The sequence below is a fragment of the Caretta caretta genome, chromosome 1 (genome assembly GCF_965140235.1).
Source record: "Caretta caretta isolate rCarCar2 chromosome 1, rCarCar1.hap1, whole genome shotgun sequence".
NCBI lineage: Eukaryota > Metazoa > Chordata > Testudines > Cheloniidae > Caretta > Caretta caretta.
In genome coordinates, this window is record NC_134206.1 from 348,035,962 (window position 1) to 348,060,580 (window position 24,619).

At 48.6% G+C, this 24,619-nt stretch overlaps 1 protein-coding gene across 1 annotated transcript in view; it reads left to right on the top strand.

Moving 5' to 3' along the window:
- Positions 1 to 24,619, top strand: part of LOC125636600 (uncharacterized) — a 115,563-nt gene that overhangs the window by 7,378 nt on the left and 83,566 nt on the right. Inside the window, exons 7-21 of the mRNA XM_075126911.1 lie at positions 111 to 182; positions 2,736 to 2,771; positions 4,349 to 4,429; positions 7,146 to 7,190; positions 7,569 to 7,640; positions 8,100 to 8,135; positions 8,253 to 8,288; positions 10,183 to 10,224; positions 12,315 to 12,368; positions 13,186 to 13,224; positions 13,481 to 13,519; positions 17,448 to 17,486; positions 19,552 to 19,587; positions 21,283 to 21,417; positions 23,122 to 23,244. Of these exons, the coding sequence (XP_074983012.1) occupies positions 111 to 182; positions 2,736 to 2,771; positions 4,349 to 4,429; positions 7,146 to 7,190; positions 7,569 to 7,640; positions 8,100 to 8,135; positions 8,253 to 8,288; positions 10,183 to 10,224; positions 12,315 to 12,368; positions 13,186 to 13,224; positions 13,481 to 13,519; positions 17,448 to 17,486; positions 19,552 to 19,587; positions 21,283 to 21,417; positions 23,122 to 23,244 (885 nt within the window). The remainder of the gene's footprint in view (positions 1 to 110; positions 183 to 2,735; positions 2,772 to 4,348; positions 4,430 to 7,145; positions 7,191 to 7,568; positions 7,641 to 8,099; positions 8,136 to 8,252; positions 8,289 to 10,182; positions 10,225 to 12,314; positions 12,369 to 13,185; positions 13,225 to 13,480; positions 13,520 to 17,447; positions 17,487 to 19,551; positions 19,588 to 21,282; positions 21,418 to 23,121; positions 23,245 to 24,619) is intronic.

A 24,619-nucleotide genomic window follows, 5' to 3' on the forward strand; every position in this document is an offset into this window, starting at 1 on the left:
CAAAGAAATTAGTCTTCAGAGTGGATTGAAAACTGGATTCCAGCAGCCACACAGGAAGGGCAAGCCCTGGCTAGGACGTGTGACTAACTGTGTGACTTCTTCACACTTAGGGCGATATTGGACCCGTCGGCCCCACAGGACCACAGGGAAACAAAGGAAAACAAGGAGTTAAAGGAGAGAAGGTAAAGCCTGTGCTTGTGGCACTGGAAAGTTTCCGTTCCTTTGTGCTGGAAATGGCCCACCTGTTGATGACTTTAGATAAGCTATTACCAGCAGGACAGTGGGGTGGGAGGAGGTATTGTTTCATATTCTCTGTGTGTATATAAAGTCTGCTGCAGTTTCCACGGTAAACATCTGATGAAGTGAGCTGTAGCTCACGAAAGCTCATGCTCAAATAAATTGGTTAGTCTCTAAGGTGCCACAAGTACTCCTTTTCTTTTTGCGAATACAGACTAACACGGCTGTTCCTCTGAAACCTGTTCCTTTGTTGGTTCAAGTTGTACATTGTGGGTCTCCACGAAGAAGGCCACAATGTGGATTGAGCTTCTCATTAAGCCACACTGGTGTGCACAGTCCATGCATGGTAGCCCCCGATGTTTGCAGTGGTACACTGAGGCCAAAGGCTTTGAGACAGATATGTTGTAAGGCACGAGGGTGACAATGAGGCCCTGAGGCCCAGCAATACAGGTCTCCTCTCGCTTCCTACCTCTCTGCGCTGGAAATGCACCGGGTGGGAGAGGCCTCCTTTCCGTCTGGCCCTAAACGCAGAGGCTTGTCTGTTGAGTTGGAAGCTGTCTGGGGGTAGGACAATGTCTCCCTTTGTGTCTTGTGCAGCACAAAGCACACTGTGTGCAGTCAGCCCCTGGTAATGACAGTATGAACTGGAAGTAGGTCAGTATCTCTGAACCCCGCGTGGATGGGCTCAAGAGGGCGGGAAGAGAAATGGCTGAAGCAATGGCTACGCTGCATGACTTGTTACTGAAGCAGGGTGACACCAGGAGCAGGGGCAGGCAACCTCCAGCTGGTGCTCAGGGAGGGGAATTCTCAAGGGCTGTAGTAGGTTGAGAGCAGAAGGGTGATGCTAACGCAGAGTCGGACGGGCAGCTGGCGTGACGATGGTGAAACAAGAGTGAGGCACTCGCTCCGTTCACTGATCAGAATTCTAGCAGCAGCGTTTGCCCCCAGATGTGACTTGTTCAATGTGGATACTAGCCCAAAAGAGCTAAGGGCCTTTCCATGAGAACTGCCTCCTCCTGAAAACCTCCATGCCGGCTGCCGAGACCCGGTCTAGATTCCTGCATGTTGCTGAATGCTGCTGATGCCCAGTGGGAGAGACAGTCTCATTTCAGTCTTCCTAGGGATGCAGGAAAAGGAAGGAGGGCAAAATAATCACTACGTTTTATTGCAAGCAGCACGGTGAATTTGATGAATTTGTGTTCATTGATCTCCTCCCAGGGAAGTCCAGGTTTTGGCATTCCAGGGCAATCAGGATTGAAGGGGGACATGGGCGAAAGGGTGAGTGGGGGCCATGTGATGAATGGGAACTGAGAGGGGAAAGGACGGAAAACAAGAGATGCTGAGCTCGATTCTGCTCCATTACCTCTGGGCAGCTGCACTGAATTCAGTGTGACGTCAGCGGGGACTGAGAGCGAAATCTGGCCTCACCCCGTATGGCCTGTCATTAGCAAATTAATCCAGTAGCTTCTGATACAAAAAAGATGCACCTTAAATGGTCTACAGAGCCCGCAGGGCAGCTCACCCCAGGGTGTGGGACTGCAGAGCAAAGCTGGGTGAACTCCCCCTGTAGTGCAGATCCAGGGTCCCTTGGGGCACCACCTGAATATTACTTGATCAGGTCCCTGCCATTGCAGGTACCTCGGGCATGCTGCACCCCAGTCCCTCCTGTTCTCTGCCTGTGGCTCACCACCGTTTAGTGTCCTGAGGGCTGTGGCGCTGTTGGGCTGGGTGTGGGGATGGCTGAGTGGTGGCCTGTCATATACAGGAGGTCAGACTACACGATCTGGTCAGGTCCCTTCTGGCCTTAAACTCTAGGACTCTGGCTATTATGAAACACAGTAACGTGGACAATCAAAGCCCTTGCTATTAAAAAAACGTGCTTTCTCCCCCTCTCCACATGACAGCATATTAGTCCAGCTGCTAACAGAGCGCAAGCAAAGAGCAGGTAGCTGCCCAGAGTGGCGCCTTGAAGAGGTGCAAAAGGCAGCTTAGAACAGCTTCTAACAGTTCAGCCAAGGGAAGATGCCACTTTGGCTCACCAGGCAGAACTGCTGCTTAGAGACCCTAAGTGTCCTACTTGGTGTTGGCCACTGCAATTCAAAGACATACACACGCATTGTGTCCCAAGCTGCAGAGCAGCCATTTTAGAGCCTGGCCACCAACTGGCAGACTTGGGCACACTTAGGCCAAGGTTTTGAATTGTGACTGTCATTTCAGGGAGCTCAAATTGCGACACTTTCCAGGGGCCTTAATTTCAGAGAGCGGGTGCTTAGTGCTTTCCAACACACCCTTTAATGTGTCTCGGGGGGGTACCCAAAATCACTAGCCAGGTCTAAAAAAGTGGGCCACCGTGCCTGCATGCCCAGGGTGTCTTGGGAATTACTTGCGTGAGTTGTATCTGCTGCTGATAGTGTTTTGCTAGGGTTATGAGATCAGAACTCAGTGACGTCTTCGGGTATTGTTCTTGCCCACTGACTTACAGTCTCATTTCTCCGCAGGGGAATGTAGGTTTATCTGGCAAACCTGGCCCAAAGGTGAGTGAGCACAGACCGCAGAGTGTGCAACGCAAAATCACAACTGTTGCTTGTATCGCCCAAATGGACTTCGGTCAGTTGGGTTTTGCAACATAAAAAGCGATGCCGCTAAAGTGGGATTAGAGTGGACGTTCACGGGGCGGGGAAGCTGTAATGATTAAAGAGGCTTCAAGGCAAGTTGTGGCTCTGCTGGAATCTCCATTCAGCAGTGCTGGGGCCTTGCACACTGCAAGACGACAGGCTAAAACTGCCTCTTTGTACTCTCCCCTTGCTTAACCCTAACTCCCCAGTAGGAAGGTGACCAGGCCATTTCTGGGTGTGCAGAAACCTAGAGAGACCACGATCCCAATGTAACCCACTTTCCACCCCTTCTGGAGACATAGAGGGACAGGTTGAAATATCTTCTAAAGGTAGCTTCAAAAATACCTCTCAGTGTCTCTTTGCCAAGTGCCAGACCGGTGGACAAGGGCATGGAAAACAGCCTAGATGCAGATTCACAAAGATACTCAGGCAGCTGGCCTTCCCCACCACAGTGCCTCTGTCAATCTGGGTCCTCGGGCAGAAGATCTGCTTAACGATGATATTTCTCTCACGGTGTTCCCTAGACTTTGTTGAAGGGGAATTTTGTTTTGGGAGACTGGTCCTTCACCAAACATAGCACATAGTGTGGGCTGCTTTGGGATGGGTGCACTTCGGGGCTAGGGGAAGGGTGCACCTACATGATTGGGAGATGTAGGCCAGAGTGGAAGTGCAAAGGTGAGGCCAAGAGGTTTTAGCTCAATGTGGTGGAGAAGTGGGGGAGCCAGTGGAGAGAGGAGAAGGGTGTTTGGGTGAGGAAGGATGTTACGGCTGCTCAGTCTTGGAGCTCCGATGTTAGCTGCACTGGCTGGGAATGCAGCATGCTGATTCAGCAACGTTACTCGATGTTACTCATAAAGAACGGCCACAGGCTCGGTTCGGCGGTGAAGGTGCTGGGCCAGCATGGTGCCAGCACCCCGGCTCCGTGGTTACAGGTACATTCAAATAAGGTACGTATTACTCTCCAGATGTTGTTAGCTAGCACCTTTATCCTTGTACCTGCTAGTTAGAACAAAATATCCTCATCCATTATCCTGTCATTCCCTCCTTATCTTATGAGGGGACGATGTGTTCTTGTACTATCCCTTAAGAGTGAGTTTACATAGTTACTTGAGAGATCTGTGTGGTTTTGTACCATCCTTTCCAGACAGGAACGTGCTAACGTCGTTAGCTGACACCTGGTGCATTGCTGTTGTGCTGAAGCCCGGCCTACTCCGGATCACAGCCTTTGGTTCATACTGTTACTTTTGCATAGGCCTCCAGCATGGCCTACAAAGGGGACATGGGGGGCAATGATACGAATGAATATAGAATGCCTCTTTTACAAACCCTACGCAGGTGAGATGTTTAGATGCCAAACAGCGTGAGCTGTTTTGCATCCCTAAACACAGCTGCCATGCAGAGAGAAAGAGACACCCACATCACACAGCAGCCTAGACCACCAGCGGTACAAAATGCAGTAGAAGAAAACAACAGTTGTGTTCGCTGTTTATTTCCAGGGGGAAATGGGTCCAAGGGGAGAGAAAGGTGAACCAGGAATACCTGGGAAACCAGGAGAGACCGGACTAAGAGGTAAAGATGTAAGTAGAAACTAATGGCCCAGTAAGACCGGTCATGTCGGTACAACTTGCTGAACTGCACCATTTTCTTAAACACAAAAGGAAAAGGAAGCTTCCAAATTAAAAATGGCTCCTTGCCACCATCTGACAAGGGTGGAGTGGTTTATGTGGAAGGAACTGGTGGGTGTCAGTTTTGTTTTGGGCATGGGAAACGGGAACCTTTAATAATTAGGTGAAATGTCTCAGTCTGTGACCCGTTACACTACGTGAAATTCAGGTACAATCCTGGACTAATAAGCAACTCAAGCAAAATACAGCTCTGCTCTGTCCCAGCTGGTGAGAAGATGCACCCTTCAGAATGCTTCAGCATTCTAGGGTACATATCTGGGCAGAGCTCTGCCAGTCAGAGTGCACTGGCTCTTTAACTTCAGCTAAAGTGGGACAAATGTGTTGCACCATGGCCTTTGTGTTGCAACATCTTGACATCGCATCATCACATCATGACATCATATCATCAACTCGTGACAACTTTACACTGCACCATGACATCTTGGTGTGATGATGATGCACCAGCTCTCAAGGATATTTTAGGGCATGCTAGTATATTTTGCAAGACGTGAGATTGCTCCGTTAGAACTGGGACAGGCAGCCAAGCCAACGTTCCCTCTAATTTTTTCCATCCACGTGCGGAATAAATTTTGTAATGTGCATCGAGGATGTGGATGTGCACCACCAGTAGAAACAAAAAACCTAGATATAATATTTAAAAAGTCACCATAGGGATAATTACTCCAGCCAGGACAGGTTAGGCATTTTAGAACTCACGACTCAAAGAATTAAGCTTAAGTGTAAGAGAAATAAAAATTATTAAATGCACAGACCTGTCAAAAAACTAAAATAACAGCACTTTGAAAGAATAAAATTACAGAGAATATATGTGCATGCAGGAAGTACCAAGAAGTAACAACAACAATAATACAATAATGTGTTGGGAGGTGAGTGTGAAAGATACAGAGACTGGGTGTGTGTGTGTGTGTGTGTGAGAGAGAGAGAGAGAGAGAGAGAGAGACAGAGATTGTGTGAGCTGGCTGCTGGGGAAGTCTCAGAGACCATTTAAGAGACCACTTTAAGAAAGGCACTCAGTCACCCGGAAGGCTGGTTCAGATCTCAGACTGCAGCAGCTCTCTCCTGCTCTCGAGTTCTGAGCCAGGCTGGCCCCTCTTCCCTGCTCTGTGGAGATGGGGTACAGGGGACACCCTGACATCAGCACCTCCTTTCGCCCCCCGCTTTGCACAGCCAGTAGGAGGGTTGCCGGGAGCAGCTGCAGGAGCAACATGGCTGCAAAGCAGCAAGGGGAGGGGCACCTGAACGCATGCTGCCGGATGTGTGCAGCTCTGCTAATCAAGTGCATGGCACTTGAATCTCTCCTGGGCGGCCGCCCAACCGCACAGCTTAGAGGGAACACAGGCAGCCACCCAAGAGAGTTTCATTCCAGGCCTCGGATAAGACTCTTTACTAATGACAGCCAATGGCCGTGCTCCTTTAGTTCAACGAGTTTGCACATCCAAGAGTCTTTCCATCATTGGAGTTACTATCACAATGTCCTGTGGCAGAGTAGAGCCCAAGTGTCCCTTCTATGTACTGATCCATGAAGAAAAGGATTAAAGGGAAGAGCCCTGATCCTCATTTCCGGTTACACTAGAGTAATGTCACTGACTTCAGAGGAGTTACTCCTGGTTTACACTGGCAACAGTAAGATCAGAGCCAAGCCAGGCACTTTAATTCAATTGGGAAATTCAGAATAACAAAACTGGTCACAAACTGAACTTTAACCTGACACTTCGTGTTATGTTCTAGGAACAACCAGGGCAGAAAGGGAACCTGGGGACCAAGGTAGCATAATGGGAATTCTGTGCTTTCCCATAGCCATGGAGATGATTGAGCTCTCTCTGCTGTAGTCTGTAGTAGAATGCGGAACCTCCTGATAAATATTAATGTGAAGCTGTTCCGATGTGACTCCCACGTCGTCCGAAAGGACCCTCTTCTTTTCCCATTTTGGGGGCTTCGATTCAGATGAGAGGTGTGGAGGTCAGGTTTGCATTTGGTTCAGCCTGGCTCAACCAACCCAAGTTATTGAAATGTCCCCCAAACTGTCTCCAACTCTGGGTAGGTTTTCCTTCTGGGTTTGATTTCACCTGCCAGAGTTAGAGACTGCAACCGACCTGTCAAACGGGACTTCAGAACCTTTTTCCTTCTGGGAAGATTCTTCAAGTTCTGGGGGGTGGGACTGACCCCGGGGGCGGTCACCCGCTTGTTAAGGCTGTGGAGGTGGAAAGCAGGAGACTTTCCCAAAATCCCATTGGGGACTGGTGGAGAATTGTCAACCTCCTCCCACCTCTACTAGCATTATTGCAACTCTGACATCTCCCTGCAACATCTGACCCTATTTACTCCAGCTCCAGGCACCCTCTGAAAAGTCACCCCCATTTACTGCACCTCTGACAACCCACCCCATCTTTATCATTGCAGGCTCGTCTGGTGGCTGCTGGGGAAAGAGACTGGCCTCATTCAAAGCCACTAGCCACACAAGTGGGCTTGACTCTCTCTCCATTTGAACTAGCTTCTGCAGGCATAAGTGCTGCACAGTGAATGTCCCAAGTGCTGGGGAAGCCTGACACACCCATTTTCCTGAGGCTGCTAAGCAGGCTTTAAAAAAAATTGTCCTTCTTTCCTTTAGGGAGAAGCAGGCGCCCCAGGAGAGCCAGGAGAGAGAGGAATCTGGGTAATGATTCATTCCAGGGTGCAGAATGGGATCTTTCAGTGCTTCAGTGGCATCCTTCAGGCACTATGTTTCCATGTCCAAGCAGTTATAGAAGGGAATTAGTGAGGGAAAAAGAGATCTGTGCAGTGAGTTTGGTGGTTCCCAGCCCAGGGCTTTCTCCTAGGGCTTTCAATCCAGCACATGTCAGCAGCATTGGAATTCACATGCACAAAGAGTCCCCTCCCAAATGAAAACCACAGAGAGTTCAGGCTGGTGCCTAGGGTGAAGTCTTCTGCACTTCCTGTGCTGCTGGTCAGGTTCTGGAACACCCATTGGGCTGTGTGTGCGAAGATCAATCTCTTGTTTCACTCATTATTGTTTCTTTGAATCATTTTGCAGGGACCTTTCGGGCTTCCGGGACATCGTGGAGAACAAGGGATCAAAGGCGAGATGGGAAAACCAGGACAGGATGTAAGTCAGTCATCGAAGGTGTGGTGGAAGGAGCGGGAGCTTGGGAGACAATACTGTAGCTGGCAAAAGAGAGGCCCATAATTCTGCTGCTTGCTCAAAGGCTGCAAGCTCCCTCAAAGGCTGCAAGCTCCCTCCCTCTGTGTGATGTAGCATGGCAGGCTCGGCGTTGAAGGGCTGCTCCCCAGCAGGAAGGGATAGAACCAGTTTGAATAACTGGTCTGACTGGGTGGACACACAAGACATAAGGCAGGATTCTGCCATGGGCACCCCTGGTGTGCACACCGCTCGAGTGTGTGAAGTCTCCTCTGCCCACCTCTGAGGAAGAGTCACTTGCGTTTTCAGCCTGTTCGATGCTGAGGCTTAGTTTGCATTGAGCTGGCCTGAGGCGGGGGGGGAAGCTGCTTTGACTTTGTCCCACCCAAGGCCAGTTCTCACGTTGCCTCTCTCTCCTCCTCCCAGGGAGTCGCCGGAGAGAAGGGAGACAAGGGTGAAGCTGTAGGTTTGCACGTTCTCCTTTTTAACCTTGCATGAGAGAGGGTCCAGCTCTGGGTCTGACATGCTGACTTTCACCACTTGCCTTTTTGGGGGATGGGGGGTGTTGTGTCTCTGCAGGGGAACCCTGGGCCGCCCGGGTCACCTGGAAGCATTGTGAGTAATACTCCTTTTCCGGAGGTGCTCATTGGTGGGAGGGAAGGGGAACTGGGGTGGAGGGGGTACGCTGTCCTGGAAACGGGGGGAGGGGCGGGGGGGCTCCTATTCCTTGGCAGGCAGCTGTGCTGTGAGTCTGCAACGGCACTGAGGTTACTCATGGGTAGTGGCCTGTACCTAGTGCCTGCCACGAGAGGCCAGAGTCGCCATAGTGGAGACCACCGTCCCGCTGTTGCAGTGAATACATCACAGCAATTCATTCAGCACATGTGTGCGTATAACAGTCCTTCCGGACCTGATTCAAGAAAACATATGAGTACATGCTTAATGCCATACCTATTCCAGAAAGCACATGGCTAACTTTAAGTACATGCTTTAGTTCCACTGAAGTCAATGAGATTTAAACACATGCTTGACTTCAATGGTTTAAGCATGTACTTAAAGTTAATCAGGTGCTTTAACTAAATCAGTACCTGTGGGGATATGCCATGGAGGCTCTTGGCTATTTCACAAGGCCTTTGGTTGCCCCAGCCTTATCATCCTTGCCGTTCTCCCATTCGCTTACTGCTCATGCACCTCTTAGGCCTGGTCTACACTGGGGGCGGAGGAGGGGAGGATCGAGCTAAGTTACACAACTTCAGCTACGTGAATAACGTAGTTGAAGTCGACATACTTAGACCTACTCACCGCGGTATCTTCACTGCGGTGAGTTGACAGCTGATGCTCCCCCGTAGACTCCACCTGCGCCTCTCGCCCTGGTGGAGTACCGGAGTTCACGGGAGAGCGCTCGGGGGGGGGGGTGTCAATTTATCGCATCTAGACTAGACACGATAAATCGATCCCTGCTGGATCGATCGCTGCCCGCCAATCTGGCGGGTAGTATAGACATACCTTTAGGAGGAGTATAGACATACCGGGGCAGGCAGCGATCGATCCAGTGGGAGTCGATTTCTTGCATCTAGTCTAGACGTGATAAATCGACCCCCAAGTGCTCTCCCGTTGACTCCGGTACTCCACTGGAGCGAGAGGCGCCGGTGGAGTCGACGGGGGAGCGTCAGCCGTTGACTCACTGCAGTGAAGACACCGCGGTGAATAAATCTAAGTTATTCACGTTGCTGAAGTTGTGTAACTTAGATCGATTCCCCCCCTGAGTGTAGACCAGGCCTTAGTGAAGTACTCTCCTCCGAATTTGTAATGCCACTGGGGATGGCGGTGGGGAGCACAGTACGGTCTACGCTGCCTAGTAGGTTCGCAATTCCCAGCTCCTGTTGGAAGGGCAAGAGGCTCGACTCCTGTGGCTCTCTCGCCCTGGTCTGCCTTTGCTAGCACAATGACCATCGCACCCAGTGATCCAAGTATATCGTCTTCCGATTCAGAGGGGAAGGAGCTCGTTCTAAACTGTGCAGTCATGTGACTATTTATTCAGTGCAAACAACTAAACTATATCTAAACAAGGGCAAAAGTTGAGTCAACAGCAAAGAGGGGCCCAAACAAAATCCTAAATCTGAACATCCCTGAGCTCTGGGGAAGTTTGGATATTGGATTTGCTGTAGGCCCCAATCTCTGTAATGGGTCAGACTAAACACTTCAAGCTTTGTGGAAGTGCAGCTGCAGACCCAAACTTCACAGCTGGCTCATATCTCTACAGCTCATTGTATGAAGATGCTCTCTAGCCCCCGATCCAAAGACCCAGAAGGTTTGGATCCAAATATTGCAGCTCAGATTAAGAGCTAATTTTTAGAGGAGGAAAGAAAGTGAGTTAATTGATCCGTGTGCCAAGGGGGTGTATCAGAACCACAAGGAAGGTAGGCAGAGATGATGTTGCTCATTGGAGATTTGTTCCTAATTGGGACCAACAACACTTTGTGACCTGTCTTTCCTCCATCTGGTGTAGGTATCATCTCTGGATAACAGCATCACCAACAAAGGCAATAAGGTAAAGTGTCTCCCTTGCCGGAGAAGCAATGGCGCGTTGAGATGACTGTCCCTAAGACTGGTTGTGTAGTTGTTTTGCATGAGAGTGTTTTACCCTCCAACAACAATAAAAAATTTTAAAAACTTTTAAATAAGCTGTAAACAGTTGCAAAGGATTAAGTTAAAAAGTAAGAAATTCTATGAAATAGAGATGATAGAATTGACCTCAAACTTTTCCAGATGTGAGGGGCACATAACCCTACGCTGCTGTGTAAGAAAGGGCATAGCTACCCTGCAATCACACCCAGCTCGAGTAGACATACCCAAGGTAGCTGTAATGTAGCTAGCTCAGCTACTGGAGGAGGGAAGCTGCCTCAGCATGCACGTCAGTGCGAGCCGTACAAGCCCACCTGGAAGCCTGGGTAATTATTCGCAGGACTAGCCCGCACTGCTGCACCTTCGCTCCTCTGGGACCTGAGCAATCACAGGTGCTGTGAGTGCAGTCTTGACTTATTCTGTGACTTCCTGACTTCCAGATCAAGTCTTCTCCACTCAGGTTGACTTTTGCAAGTCAAAATCCACAAAATTCAACTTGGGATCTGAAACGCTGAACTTGGAAAAGCAAACTGAGTTCTCCTGTTCACTTTGCCAGTAACAAAGGTGCTGCAAATGGAACGTAGTTGATCATGTTGTTGAGGATGCAAGAGGCAGAATGGACTCCAACCCTCTTTCCAGAGCTGTGTGGGTTCTGCAGGGCAGACAGGAATAAACACTCAAGCCCCGATTCAGCAAAACATTCATTGAAGTCAATGGGACTCAGGCAGGTACTTGGAATTAAGCATGTGCTTAAGGGCCAGATTTTTAAGGGTATTTAGGTACCTAACTCCCATTGTCCTAAGTGCTTTGCCAAATGGGGATAGGATCATTTACATGCTTAAAGTTAAGCACATGCTTGAGCACTTTGCTGAATTGGGGCTAAGGCAACTGGCTTCTCATTAAAGGGGGACAAAAATTACTTGTTTGTTTTATGCCAGCTCTGGCAAACAATTCACTGCTTTGCATCTTTGTCTAGGGTTAGAGAGCCATATCCAGGTGTATTTTGAGTAGCACCTTTCAAGGATTAGTGCAGTGCAGTCAGACAATTGATCACAGTAGGATGGCTGCAAGATGCATGGAAGGCCTGTAATAAAGATCAGCAGAGAGGGATTCCACCCATATGGGGTGTTTGGGTTAAAAAAAAAAATGGAAATTGAATACAGTACCTAAGAGCAGGGGAGCGCAGAGTTCAGGGAGAAGCACCCTTCAGAAGATGCCAATGTAGTGGCCGAGAGACGTGGAACACCATGCATTCTTTGCTTCATGCCATTTTTCTGTACCATTCCTCCGTTCAGAGAAGCAAACAGCAAAGAATCCAGACTCTTTCATGCACCACCCACATCACCACATGCAGCATCCGATCTGACCTATGCGGGAGGAGAGTTTGGTTCAGGTGTTAACCAGAGCAGCCATTTTGCCAAGGAACGTCTCCCAACTGAGTGGAGATAAAATATGACTTGAAATCACAGGGTTTAGCAAAAATTGCGAATCGTCTTCATTTTCTGGCATCTTCACCCTCTGTGCAGCAGGGGACGGGGAGAGGCAACTTGCCCATCAAGGGGGTGGACCTGCCACAGCATCAGTTGCGTGCTAACATTTGCTGTGCAATGGAGGAGGAGGGAGATAGCTCAGTGGTTTGAGCATTGGCCTGCTAAACCCAGGGTTGTGAGTTCAATCCTTGAGGGGGTCATTTAGGGATCTGGGGCAAAAATTGGGGATTGGTCCTGCTTTGAGCAGGGGGTTGGACTAGATGACCTCCTGAGGTCCCTTCCAACCCTGATATTCTATGATTCTATGATTTGTGGTAGTGGTTGTTTCCTTGCGGGCAAGGAAGGGGTGGTTCTGGAGGGACCCCGGGAGAACAAGTGTCTTAAGCAATAGTCCTGAGAGTTTGTTCCATTCCCACGGCTAATGGCAAAGCATTAAACCAAAGCTCTCCCCAGATACCTGCATTGCTTTATCAGTCATGCTGCAGTGCCAAAGAGAGAGCGCTAACCCATTCCTGCTGGGTTACAGGGAGATCCAGGGGATACAGGCCTGAAAGGAGAGAGAGGCCCTCCAGGTCCCAGGGTAAGTGTGGGAGTCTGGGGGTGAGTGTTTTTGTTGGGCGTGCAGGTGGACGGACAATTGGGTCAGATCTCTCATGTGCTTTGCCCCAAAAGCTTAGGGTTTAAACAGAGCTTTTGAGCTAAGCCACTAAAGTCCTGGCCAGACCCGGGCCTGGATCATGCTAAGATTTCTGCACTGGCATAACTTCATGCAGATGAGGAGTCAGATAGAGACCAAAGGAGCTATTTGCATGCGTAAAGTTACTGACTGCCTAGGCCTTTGCAGAGACATGGACTTGTATGGTGGATCTTTACTTTGCCACCTGACCATGGGTTCTGCTGCTTTTAGCATTTAACATACACATTCATCTGCTATCACAATACAATTCATAAAGAATCATCATCATCCAACCTGACGACTCCCAAATATAAATACTGGGCCACTCCGCTGGAAATTTAATAGAACTGGATCTAACCCAATTTTGGCTAACCCTAGAGAGCCATTTCCTCGGTGTCCAGCTGACTCCAAGCTGCGCAAAACTCTTCATATACACACCCCATTTCTGCTGGACAGCTGTGATCAGCTGGGAAGGGGCAGCCCACTGTGCCTAGATTCTGTCAGCACCAGGCCATTTAGTGGGAACTCTTTCATAGCCTGAATTATAACCAGCTTGGGACCAGCAATGTGGGTGGGGGGGCCTACACTTTGGTCCTCAGGGATAGGGGCAGTGGCAGCATTCAGAAATTACTCCTTACTGTCATATTTTAGTTGTGGAGATAATGTCCCTTTGGAACATGGGAACCATGAGGTCAAACCTACCTTTATTTTGTATTTTAAGGGACCGGATGGTCTCCCAGGGCCTTCAAGTGGGACTCTGGTATGTGACTTTCCTAGCCTTGTTTTCTACATATAATCAACATTACTTAAATGATCTTTTTATAAACCATGGTTTTGGAATACTAATAAATAAATAGAAACTATCACATTCTGTACCATATTTATCCTTGTTGAAGCGCGTCAACTAATCTAGTAAGTTTCAGGTTCTACTTCTTAACCATGGCTGTTACATTCTGGTGCATCTGTTCCTGAAACATTCAGTACTGATTTCGTGCCTTTTTCTCCCCCTTGCCAAGCTGGATAACATGTCAGAAAAGGGGACAAAAGGGGAAAAGGTAACATCTTCTAATGTCATAATTCTAGATTGTGAATTCTTTGGGGGAGGGACTGTGTTTTGTGTTTGTTTGTACTGTGCTAACACAGTGGGGGGTTGTGGGGGGGCTTGCCCATGACACTTCTGTAATACAGATCATCATCATCAAGGGAACCGTGCCCCTCTCTGCGGGAGAATTGTTTGCTCAAAATGGAAAAATGAATTATTTGTACATAGAAATGTGCCACTGATTGGCACAAAAATAGATTCACGCCCACCCATGGACAGAGCATACACACCGGCACTGTGCTGTGAGGTGTGTATTGCCATGAGTTCGGGATGTTCACCTTGCTGCCATGTCGCTGGACTAGGAGTGAGTCATGCAGGTCTTCCCAAAGAGAAACTGCAGCTAAAAAGCTTCAGAGCACACCACACTGTCAGGTACTTTATTGATGCTACATATTGCCGCAGTTGAGACCCTAAAGGGGAAAAAACTCTAGGTGCCATGCTCTAGGCAGTGCTTGGAAATTGTAGAGTCAAGATGATTGGAGACAGAGTCTAATTGCTGACGTGTGTGTGTGTGTGTGTGTGTAAGGGGATGGATCTGGAACACACGTGAGTTTAGCAGCCATTTTCTGTCAAGAGGATCACACTGGAAGCTCTTTAAAGAGCAGGAGGAATGGAGTAGGTGTATGCCAGGGCAAACCCGTCATGGCCTAGTGGGTTAAGCAAAAGGCCAGGGTCCAAGTGCTCCTCAATTCTTTCCCCACCTCTGCTAATGGCTGGTCTTAATTCTCTGCACTGATATAGCTCTTTGCAAACATTCAGGAGGTAAATATGCTGAGCCTCGGGGTGGGAATACGGGGGGGCCGACTGGCGAAGGGAATTGCCCAAGTCACATGATTACCCAGGTCCCATGTCTCTCAAGCCAATACTTTCTTGGAGTGGTGTAACCATCTGGGTGGTCTCTGGAGCCTCTTGGATTATTTTCTCTCCTGTGGAAATGTGTTAAGTGGTGGAGGCCACCCCAGTCCATGGGTTGCTGGTGCCCTTCATTCCACCGGAATCTGTAGAGGCAGAAACCAGATTTCAGTGTAATGAAGCCCATCAGACATGGAATTCAACCCCTCACTTCAAGCCCCTTTCCCCCTTGGAGAGAATGTTGACCAAAAGCCCATGTGGGCTCTCAGCCCCGTGTCCAGACACTGTGCTGCCCTGCTGCCAATTCAGTGGCTGCAAGTTCAAGGCTCCTGTTGCAATGTTGACTCATCTGTCCTGCACACACGCCATATTTCCTAGGATTGTTTTTTCTAATTAAAACTGCAGCTTAATATATTAAAGGGGAGGCGGCATGGTCCCAGGATGAGACTTGGAGTGAAGAGATCTGGATTCTAATCCTGGCTCCGACCCTTAGCGAGACTCAGTTTACCCCCAAGGGTGAAAAGTGAAGGACGATAGTTACCATCTCCACTTCCCATTGGTCTTGGGAGGCTTAGTCAATGGGTGTTTGGGATGATCCTGAGCTACCATAATGTTGCTGCTGGAGCTCTGACTTTCAAAATATCTGACTCCTGCAAATCTAACTGGGCAGCACTAACATTGCCTTGGCAAAGGTCCTAGCATTGAATAGGTTATGTCCTGCATCCCTTGGTTCTTTCACATCTGCGCAGGGGACTCGACACACTTTCATTCTCTGGGGAGGAGCATCGATACTATCAGGCTATGTCCACACTATGAGTTGGGATGTGATTTCCCTGCCTGAAACTGGTGGAGGCAGCCAGGCCTCCTCTGCCATTACCCGTGCTATGGCGGCGACACTGCTGTTTACACTTGCGCTAACTCGATGAGCACTAGTGCAAATACATGTGCACGAGCAAGGAAATCACACCCCTCGCTTGTAGTGTTGACATAGCGTGAGTGGGTTGGACGTGGGCCTCATCTACCTGTCGCTGGTAAAATCCTCTGCTCTGAATTTGTCACATGTCCTGCACTTGCTCCATGTGCCAAACTGCCACCGATGTCATTGGAACACCAATTTCACACCTGGGAGAAACTGAGGCCCAGAGCAATGGAGGTGTGGCTCTGATCTGAAAAAAGTCTTCAGTGGGGTCCTTGTGGGTGCTTGGCTCCTGGGAAAATGTGGCCAGGTTTGAAACTGTTGGTCTATGACCTGAGTGTGGTCAGACAATGAATTAGTGACGGAATTAAAAAGAGAACCGAGTGCCTTTCTAGCTACAGTGAATCACTCAGGTGTTGTTCTAGATTTATACACAACAGCAAGAAAAGTCTGCAGAGCATCAATACAGCAGGTATCAGCCTTTTGTTATATATCACGGTAATCATGCTCACGCTAATAAAACGGGAAATAATGATAGTTTGACTTGCTTATGTACCAGTACAAATTTCTTGTGCTGTTGTGTTCATTTGGGTGGAATGGCTGGACCTAAAAGTATTTACATTGCTCAGTCACTGTCCAACCTTAAACAGCACTAAGGTTCGGCATTTGGTGTACAGAGACCTTAGCCTGCTTTGGACGATGGCAAACACGCCGTTAACAATCCTGTTCACCTTTGTGAAAGATTAAGAAAAGAAGGAAAAACTGGTAAAGCATTTGCAAAGTGAAGTATTGACTGAAGCTTTCATTTTAACAACCTCCCTTGTTCCCGTTGCCTTTAGGAGGAGAGAGTTTTTAGAAGGAAAAACTCCCTTTTCCTACAGTCTCTCAGGTGGCATCAGAGCTGGTGATAACGGTCCTTTTGGGGAAAAGGGAGGGAGTCAGTTGAGATAGGCTGGAGCTGCTGCTGCTGCTGTTAAAGTCTGATCCTGTTTCATCCCAGGTGGCGGCTGGGATCCAGCTGTAGCCAGCAAAGGTGGCGATGTCATCTGGGTCCCTCTGTCTGGCTTGGCCTGGTCAGGACATCTCTCAGGATTAGGATGAAGAAGTTCCAGGGTCCCAGGAGATGGTGGGGGTGGGGGTCATGATGGTGAAGCTAGCACCAGTGGCCAATTCCCCGCCCCCCCAAGTCTCTTCTTTTAAGGACCCAAAAAGGGAGTGATGGGTGGAATAGCCCACCCCCTCTTTATTGGTTCATTAATTTCTGGTCCCACATTTACTGGTGTACCAGACATGCTCTTACCACAGCCTTTGAGTTATATCAGGCCTTTTTGTTTGGACAAATTCGTTCTGTCTCCCTTTCATCCCTTTTCCCATCAACATTTGTAGTTATACATTATTGTGACATCTGATGGACCTACTTACAGTGGAGCTCACCGTTTGGGTAATTTTGTAGGCCCAGTTATCCCAACATCACTCGCACTGGGTCACAGACTGAATTAGGCAAAGCGCAGTGTGGAACTGGCTGATCATTCAAGGGTTTCGCTGTCTGAGGTGTATGCTCCAGTGGACCGAACACCTGCAGATCGGCCCAATGTTCTGACACGAATCCAAGCTTCCTTCAAGTTGAAGGGCATTTGTGTCTGAGGCTCTGGTTCAGGCGGGGCCCAGCGAAAGGGGACTAGCTGCCAAGTTCATTGGAGGATTTCAAAGACCTTTACAAACATTAACTGGAGCCTCTCATCCCCACTGTGAGGTAGTTAAGTCATTGCCCCACTTTTACAGATCGGGGCATTGAAACTAAAGGCATGTCGACCCTTCAAGCTGGGAGTGTGATTTCCATCTCAAGAAGACGTACCCGTGCCAGCATGCTAAAAACAGAGTGTAGCCATATGTCTCTCTGCACTAAGAATCACTCCACCAGCTCGAAGTGCGGACATATTCAAAGTGACTTGCCATGGTCAGACAACAAGTCACTGGCAGAGGCAGGACTAGAACCCCAGAAACCTGACTGCCAAACTTCTGCTCTGGCCACTATTCAGTGCTCCTGTCACTGCATTTCTTTGGGCTAATGCTCTTGTTAACCAGCTGTTGTTTGTTCGTTTTGTTTTTAAAGGGAGATCCAGGTCCACCCGGCAAAGGAGTGGAGATCAAGGTAAATAAAAAAGTGGAAAATTATAATATTGATACACTGTCTCTCCATCCCTGTTTCTCTCACTGTGTCTCTCTGTTCCTGAGTCCCCCCCCCCCCATCCCCCAGGTGAGGGGATTCAGAGACAAAATCCTAAGAAAGCCCGTGTAGAACAAGACACTGCTGAGCTAGTCATAAATCTTACCCCATTGCTGTAGTAAAATGAAATTGTTTGGCTTTCCGGTAGGATCCAGGTTAGTGACATAAACCAGGATGGGCGCTGAGTGGGTCACTGCTGCAGCTCTGTAGAGAAATCCCTTGTGAAATTTAGTATAAGCTAACAGGCAGCTATGAATGTGGATCCCTGCCCTACAGCTGAGCAGAATGGGGGTCACTGGTTAGGATCTGTTGGATTCTCAGGCATAGCAAAGGCTAAAAATGTTTTATTGCCCCTGTGGCTGACAGATTCCAACCTCTACTCTGGGGTATTGATCTCACCCTCATCAGGTGTGCGTTGGTCAACTCTCAGCTAAGCAATTGTTGCATCACTTGGGGCTACCCTTGAGAGTCAGCTGGCAGCTTACATATGTGCAGAACATCTACCTTCTAGCTAAGGCAGACAGACAAGAGCGCATCACACCTGTGCTTCCATCTCCGGGCTGAACCAGTGAACAGTCAGGTGTAAATCGAAGGCTTGGCCATGGTCCGTGAAGCCCTAACTGCTCTGAAATGGTTACTGTATCTCAGAGATCACCTTCCTCCCACTGCAGAAGTTGCAAACAATGGGATGCTTAGGTTTTCAGCCTCCCGGGATTACAGCCCTGGGTCTGATGTAGGGCGTTCCCAATAGGGCTCTGGCATTTGCTCCCAACAGGGATCCATCAGGGCACAATGCAAGGCACATGTTTATACAGCACCTAGCACAATGGGGCGGCATTTTTGGTTGGCCTTTAGGCACCACCATAATAAACATGATTAATTATCATTAATCTCCATCAAGGTTTTCACCTAACGCTGAGTACTGGATTGTCTCTACCTGTCGGTTTCTTTCCAATGCTGCCTATTACCATAGTATCTAAGAGTGGTCTCCTGGCCCAGCTGCCCCAAGGACACGATCTCCTCTCACACAGCATTTTCACGCAGGTGACAGGGAGGAGGAGTGTATGGTTCCTTACTTTGGGAAGTGGTGTGTCCTGTTAACCACATTATGTATCCAATCATTGTGGCCTGTTAATAAGAACACAATGGGATATTTGCTGCTGAAAGAGCCGATCGGCCCACGCATGTAAAAACTCTGCACCTACCCTAGTCCCGTGATGCAAGGTCTGATGTTATGCCTGTCCAAGCCAACTGCAAAGCTTCCATGAGAGCAGAATCCGGCCATCAGTATCTAGGGGCTTATCACTGCTCATCTGTGGAAGTTATACTTTGAGTTATTCCCTCGGTGGTAAATTGTATAGTCAATTGCTTGACCGCACTTTGGTTTGTTATGAAAAATACTCAAGAGACTAAATAACCAATATCCATCCGGTTTATTGCTAAAAGACACAAATCGTGTAGTAAAGGGAAAAGGTTCAACATGATACAAGCTTCTGGGAAGCCGTCTCGTGCAGCGTGGTTGAATTCAGCTTACACAGAAGGCTCGTTTCCAGAGTGACACATTTCAGCTAGGAGCATTTCACAAGTTCCAAACCTCTTTGCATATCACGAGAATTCAGCAGTTCATAGCAGTTTCTTAACTTGTTGTTCTGTACCTTCCTTATCCTGGAGGCTAGTTTTCCAGGTACTGGTACGGGACAGGACCTCCCCAGCTTGTACCAGGGCAGAACATTAACGTGCTTGCCTTTGACAAGTTTTCTATTTTCTATGCCAACACTGACTTCATCTTTGCAAAGTGTTGTGGGATAATTGACAGGGGTGAACAGAATTCAGTGAACATAACTTCCCAACACATTTTCTTTTGTTCTTTCGTTCGTTCGTTCTTTCTTTCTTTCTAAATGTATATTATATCCATGCTCATATCTATTAATGTGGTGTATGCTACGCCCAATATATGTTCATTGGCTAACACCCTTCGTTCCTAATTCAGGATCTGGAGAGACTTTTTGAAGCATATGGGATCAAGGTATGTGAATATTTTACTTTCCTTCTGAATGTTTGGCCCACTGCTGTTAGATGTAATTGCTTCCTGAGTTGAGATTGTTACCATTAAACTTAGACAAGCCCTAACAAGCCTTCATCGCATCCCTCTGGCTTCTGTAGTGTTCTGGAGAGAGGGTCGGCTCTTCTGTTTCCAACACTGAAGTTAATGGGTAGGTGGGGTTATTTCAGTTCCTGGGGCTAGCTATCGATAACATTCAGATTCATATATGGCAGCTTTACAGTGCAAGTATTATTGGGGAAGGAGGGTCTTGTGGTTAAGGTTACAGGCCTGCAACTCATAAAATCTAGGTTCAGTTGCTAGCTCTGCTAAGAGATTCCTTGGGTGAGTCATTTCATCTCCCTGGGTCTCAGTTTCCCATCTGCAAACTAGGGATAATACATCTTTTGCCTGTTTCGAGTGTAAGCTCTTCAGGGCAGAGTCTGTCTCTCACTGTGTGTACCTAGCCTAGCACAGTGGGACTCCAATCTTAATTGGGCCCCAGGTTGTAATACAAATAACAATGAACTAATGTTGAGTGATGTAGAGTCACTGGTCCAGAGAATCCAACTATCCCCTGCAGAGCAGGCTAACAGACTCTGGGTGGTCCACATGGGGTGCTGTGTATAACCTGGGATAGGACACAGTCTGGACCGCACGTGCAGGTCTCCAGCTCCAAGAGCCAGCAGACGTCTCCCTTTGCTCTCAGCCTCCAGTCCCCTCCAGCCTTGGCCATCTGGCTCAGAAAGGTCAGCTGTCCAGCTTGGCAGCTTTTCCAGAGACCTGTTTCTCCTCCAGTCTCCTGCCTGTGGCAGCTCTACCTCACCAGGTCGCTCCCAGCAGGGTCCCTCTCCCTCCTCTCCCAGGGGCTCTTCCTGCTTCCTTCCTGTCTCCCGATCACCAGGGACCGCCCCATGGCTGCTCTTCCTAGGGCGGCCATATTTCCCTATGCTGAATACGGGACACCTGGTAAAATTACTCACATTCAAGTGAGTTCAATGGCAATCAATTGTACAGATGTTCAAATTAACATCAAGGTGACTGAGCCCCTGTTAAAAAGAAATACCGTGTAGTTGGGATTCTTTTTATTTACCGTCTTATCTTTAAGGCTTTAGGGTTCACACAGGAAGGGGTGACACACACACACACTCCTGCACGCTTCTCTCACACGGGGTGTGTGTGTGACTGACTGACCCGACCCTCCCTGCCCGGCACTCTCCGCCCTCCATGCCTGGCTGGGCCCCCAGGATGGACCCACCTCTCCTGGTACCTGGCACCACATCTTCCTGAGGCAACACATGGGGGGCATGCAGGGCCACATGCCCCTCTCCTGTCCCCAGATTTCTGCCAGGGTTCACACCAGAATGTGGCCAGCAGCAGCCTTTCGGCATGGGATGGGAGGGAAGGGACGGGAGCTGCTTCCAGCTGCAGGGGAGGAGGAGACAGGGGAAGGGATGACCTGGCCTGTGTCTTTGCAGAGCTCATTTCTCCCCCTTCCCCACCTCTCCTGTGTGGCTGGAAGCAGCTTGTCCCTTCCTGTCCGCACAGTGTCAAAAGGCAGCTGTTGTCCACCAACATAACCCAGCTGCCTCTGCTTTTCTCAGTTACCTTGGGGAGCAGCGGGGGACAGGGAAAGAGGTGGTCATTGTTTGATCATTGATTGTTGATGTGCGGCTGCAGTTGGGGCTGCTGAAGGAACTGACTGATCTTCTCCTGAGGGAAGGGTTTGAAGCTCTGATCCAGCGGCGGGCCAGCTCCGGGAAAAGCAAGCCAGCCAAGAAAAAGGAGGGTTTTACACAAGCTACGGACTATGCTGTGAGTATTCATCCCCCTGAACTTCTGCAGGATCAGAGAGAAGAAGGGGAGGAGAGCTGGGAAGAAATGGAAGCACCGAGAAATGGCTAGTTCAGGGCTCCAGAGAAAGTCGTTGGCAGAGCCAGGAACAGAGCCCGTTTTCATTGACACCATGTCCAGTGGTTTCAATGTCAAGATCTTCTTTCCCTTCCCCTCCTTTTTGGTGTTATCATTGCATGGAAGAGTAGGACTGCTGGTAGCAGTGGTAGCTGGGAGCTGCAGAAGGACAGTTTATTGTCATGCAGATTATGATGATTTGTAGTAGCTAATACTGTTATGCCATTATATTATGTTGGAAGGTATTAATGCCTGCCATCAAGTGGATCTTTGATCTTGTTAAAGTGTACGGGTGAGCTAACCACCCTTCAGGCTAAATGAAAGGAACAAGTAAGCTACTTTATGGAGTGAGATAATTGGAGACAATAGAAGCTATCGCCCAAGGCAGTCAGACACATGGTGAAACCTGAGCAGGGCTAAGCCATGTGGGCTGAGGGGGTTCCCTGGGACTGGTTGCAAATCCAGGGACTAGAGGATTGCTTGGCAAGCTGTTTGTGTAGGTTAGACATAGAAAGCCAGCAGAAAATGAGAGAAGCTGTCATGGGCAAAGCCCTCACAGGGACCAGAGACAGAGATCCTGTTGGCAAAGGACTGGCTGGAAAGGCAGGATTGGAAACTGTGAGCAAGGACACTGCCTGCTGTTGTTTGTTTCCACTGTGTTCAGGGAAGCAGGACTTTTTCTACATTCTTTATAAATAAACAGGATCACTCCAAAGAACATATCTGGCTCGCATAATCAATTTCTACCCCTAACAGAAACAACCCAGCAAGGCCCTGAATGTTGGCTGATTGCTTGGGCCAAAGGGAGAACAACGTTTTCACCTAGTCACAGGGCTTTTCACCTTGAAGGATTCCAGAGTGCTTTGGGCAGCCACTGACTGCAAATGGCCTGGAACCAAAACACCAGATCCAGACATCCTGGAAACGTGCGGTGTTTGAAATCTGAACCCAGGTCCAGATGGCCCTTCTCTTGACAAGCGAATGCAAAGCCTGGAGGTGAAAACCCCCAGGGGTGTCTGAGATTGTTGTGCAGAATTTGGGTATGTCTACACAGCAAGTGACAGCAGGTCTCCTAGCCCCGGTCTACAGACTCCAGCTCGTAAGGCTTGCACTACCGGTGCTAAGAATAGCTACGTAGGTATTCAGGCTTGGGCTGGATCTTGGGCTCTGAAGCCTAGGGCGGGGGATGGGCTTCAGAGCTGGAGCTGCAATGTTTACACCACTGTTTTTAGTGCTGGAGCCTGAGTCTGGGGCTTGCTGCTGCGGACTGTGTAGACGGACCCTTTGTGACCCCATCCCTACTGCACCCATGCGGCCCCAATGAAATGCAGCCACCTCTGGGGAGGGAGAGTAGCAATCAGCTGGCGCACAGCTATGGTAAGAGGGGCAAATTTGTCCAGTGGTGCTGGAGCTAATCTCTACTATCCTCGAGAGTGGCAGGCGCTCACCACACAGAGCGGACAGGCTTCATCTGCAAGACCTTCAAACAGCTGGTCTCATAGAACTCAATTAAATCTACCTGGAAAGGATCAAGGTCTCCTTTGACCCACTGGGAGTCCATGCTCAGATCGCTCAACTGGGTCTAACTACTTTTTTTGGCATTTACAGGCTTCGCTGAAGTATGATTTTTCTAGCAACCCTCTTACCAGTATAGAAGTGACTGAAGAAGACCTGAGTATGGATGTCGGGCCTCAGCTTACAGTTCCAGAAGCTGTAGGACATCCTACTAAGGTAACAATAAGTTGAGGCGGTCTGGTAGGATTCATTCTTTACATTTGGGGTTAATGGGTAGCTCCTAGGTTACTTAGCCATTACTAGGCTGTCTTCTCTAGGCTATATTCATGTTCTTGCACCATGCCCATCACCATGGTAATCCGAACAGCTTCCAAAAGATAAAGTCAGCGGTTAGCATCTGTTTCTCCATTTGAATAATATTTTCAAAAGAGCCCGGCTTTTTTCTCTCTGAAGTCAATGGTACAAATCTACTTGACTTCACTGTAGCACTGGTAAATATCACCCTTTGGTGTTGCCATTTCCCAATTTCCTGCATCCGTAGTGGGGCTTTTCTAATTTTCTGTGGATGAAAGGCCAGCGGCAACTCGCTATCCGCGTACCTCCCCGCACCCGTGAACAGCTCAGTGGCAGGAAGTGATGCTTCTAACTGTTGCTATTTGAAACCCAGATACCAGTGGCTTTATCGAGGAGGATTTTCACAGGAATGCAATATCTAAGGAACACTCCTCCTGGTGCATGATGTGCTTGCTTTTAGACAATGGTGGGCCCCAAACCAAAATGGAGTCACATGAGCTCACTTTTCCTTAACAATCTTCATTTGGTGTTGGTTGTTTCATAAAATCACTGGCAGAAGGGTGGTCCATTGGTTACAGTGCTAGCTGGAGACTTAGGTTCAATTCCTGCTCTGCTACAGACTTCTGGTATGGCCTTTGCCAAGTCACTTTGGACCAGATTTTTAAAAGTATTTAGGCATTGCTGCGCTCAGTGTCTAACTAATTTAGAAACCTAAATCTCATTGAAAGTCAATGGGACTTAGAAGCCTAAGTCAGTTAGGCATTGCAATGTTGGGCAAAGCAACATCTAAATACGTTTAAAAATCTGGGCCTTACCCTCCCTTTGTTTCAGTTCCTCATCTGTAAATCGGGGATAATAGCATTTCCCAGCACTGCTGGGGTAAGATAAATGCATGAAAGATTGTGAGGTACTCAGATACCACGTTGGTATCAGAGTTCGATAGCATTAAAGTGATCACAGCATGGGATTATTAGCACTTCTGTAGCACACCAACATCAAAGCGCTTCGCAAGGTGGATGAGTAGCATTATCCCCATCTCACTGAACGGGGAAACGTCTGTTCAGAAAACTGAAGTGACTCACACAAGATCACACAACAGAACTAAGGTGGGAATAGAATCCCGGTCTCCCGAGGCCTAGTTCCAGGCCCGTGGACCCATGTGAATGCAGCTCTTTGGAAGACGTCGGTTATCAGGAAGCCTCTCGTCATGTTAGATGTGGACGAAGAGTGGTGAGTTCCGCTCACACTCAGATATTTATTAAGGCTGTGCCTCTTCAGCCCCCTTTCCCTGTTTTGT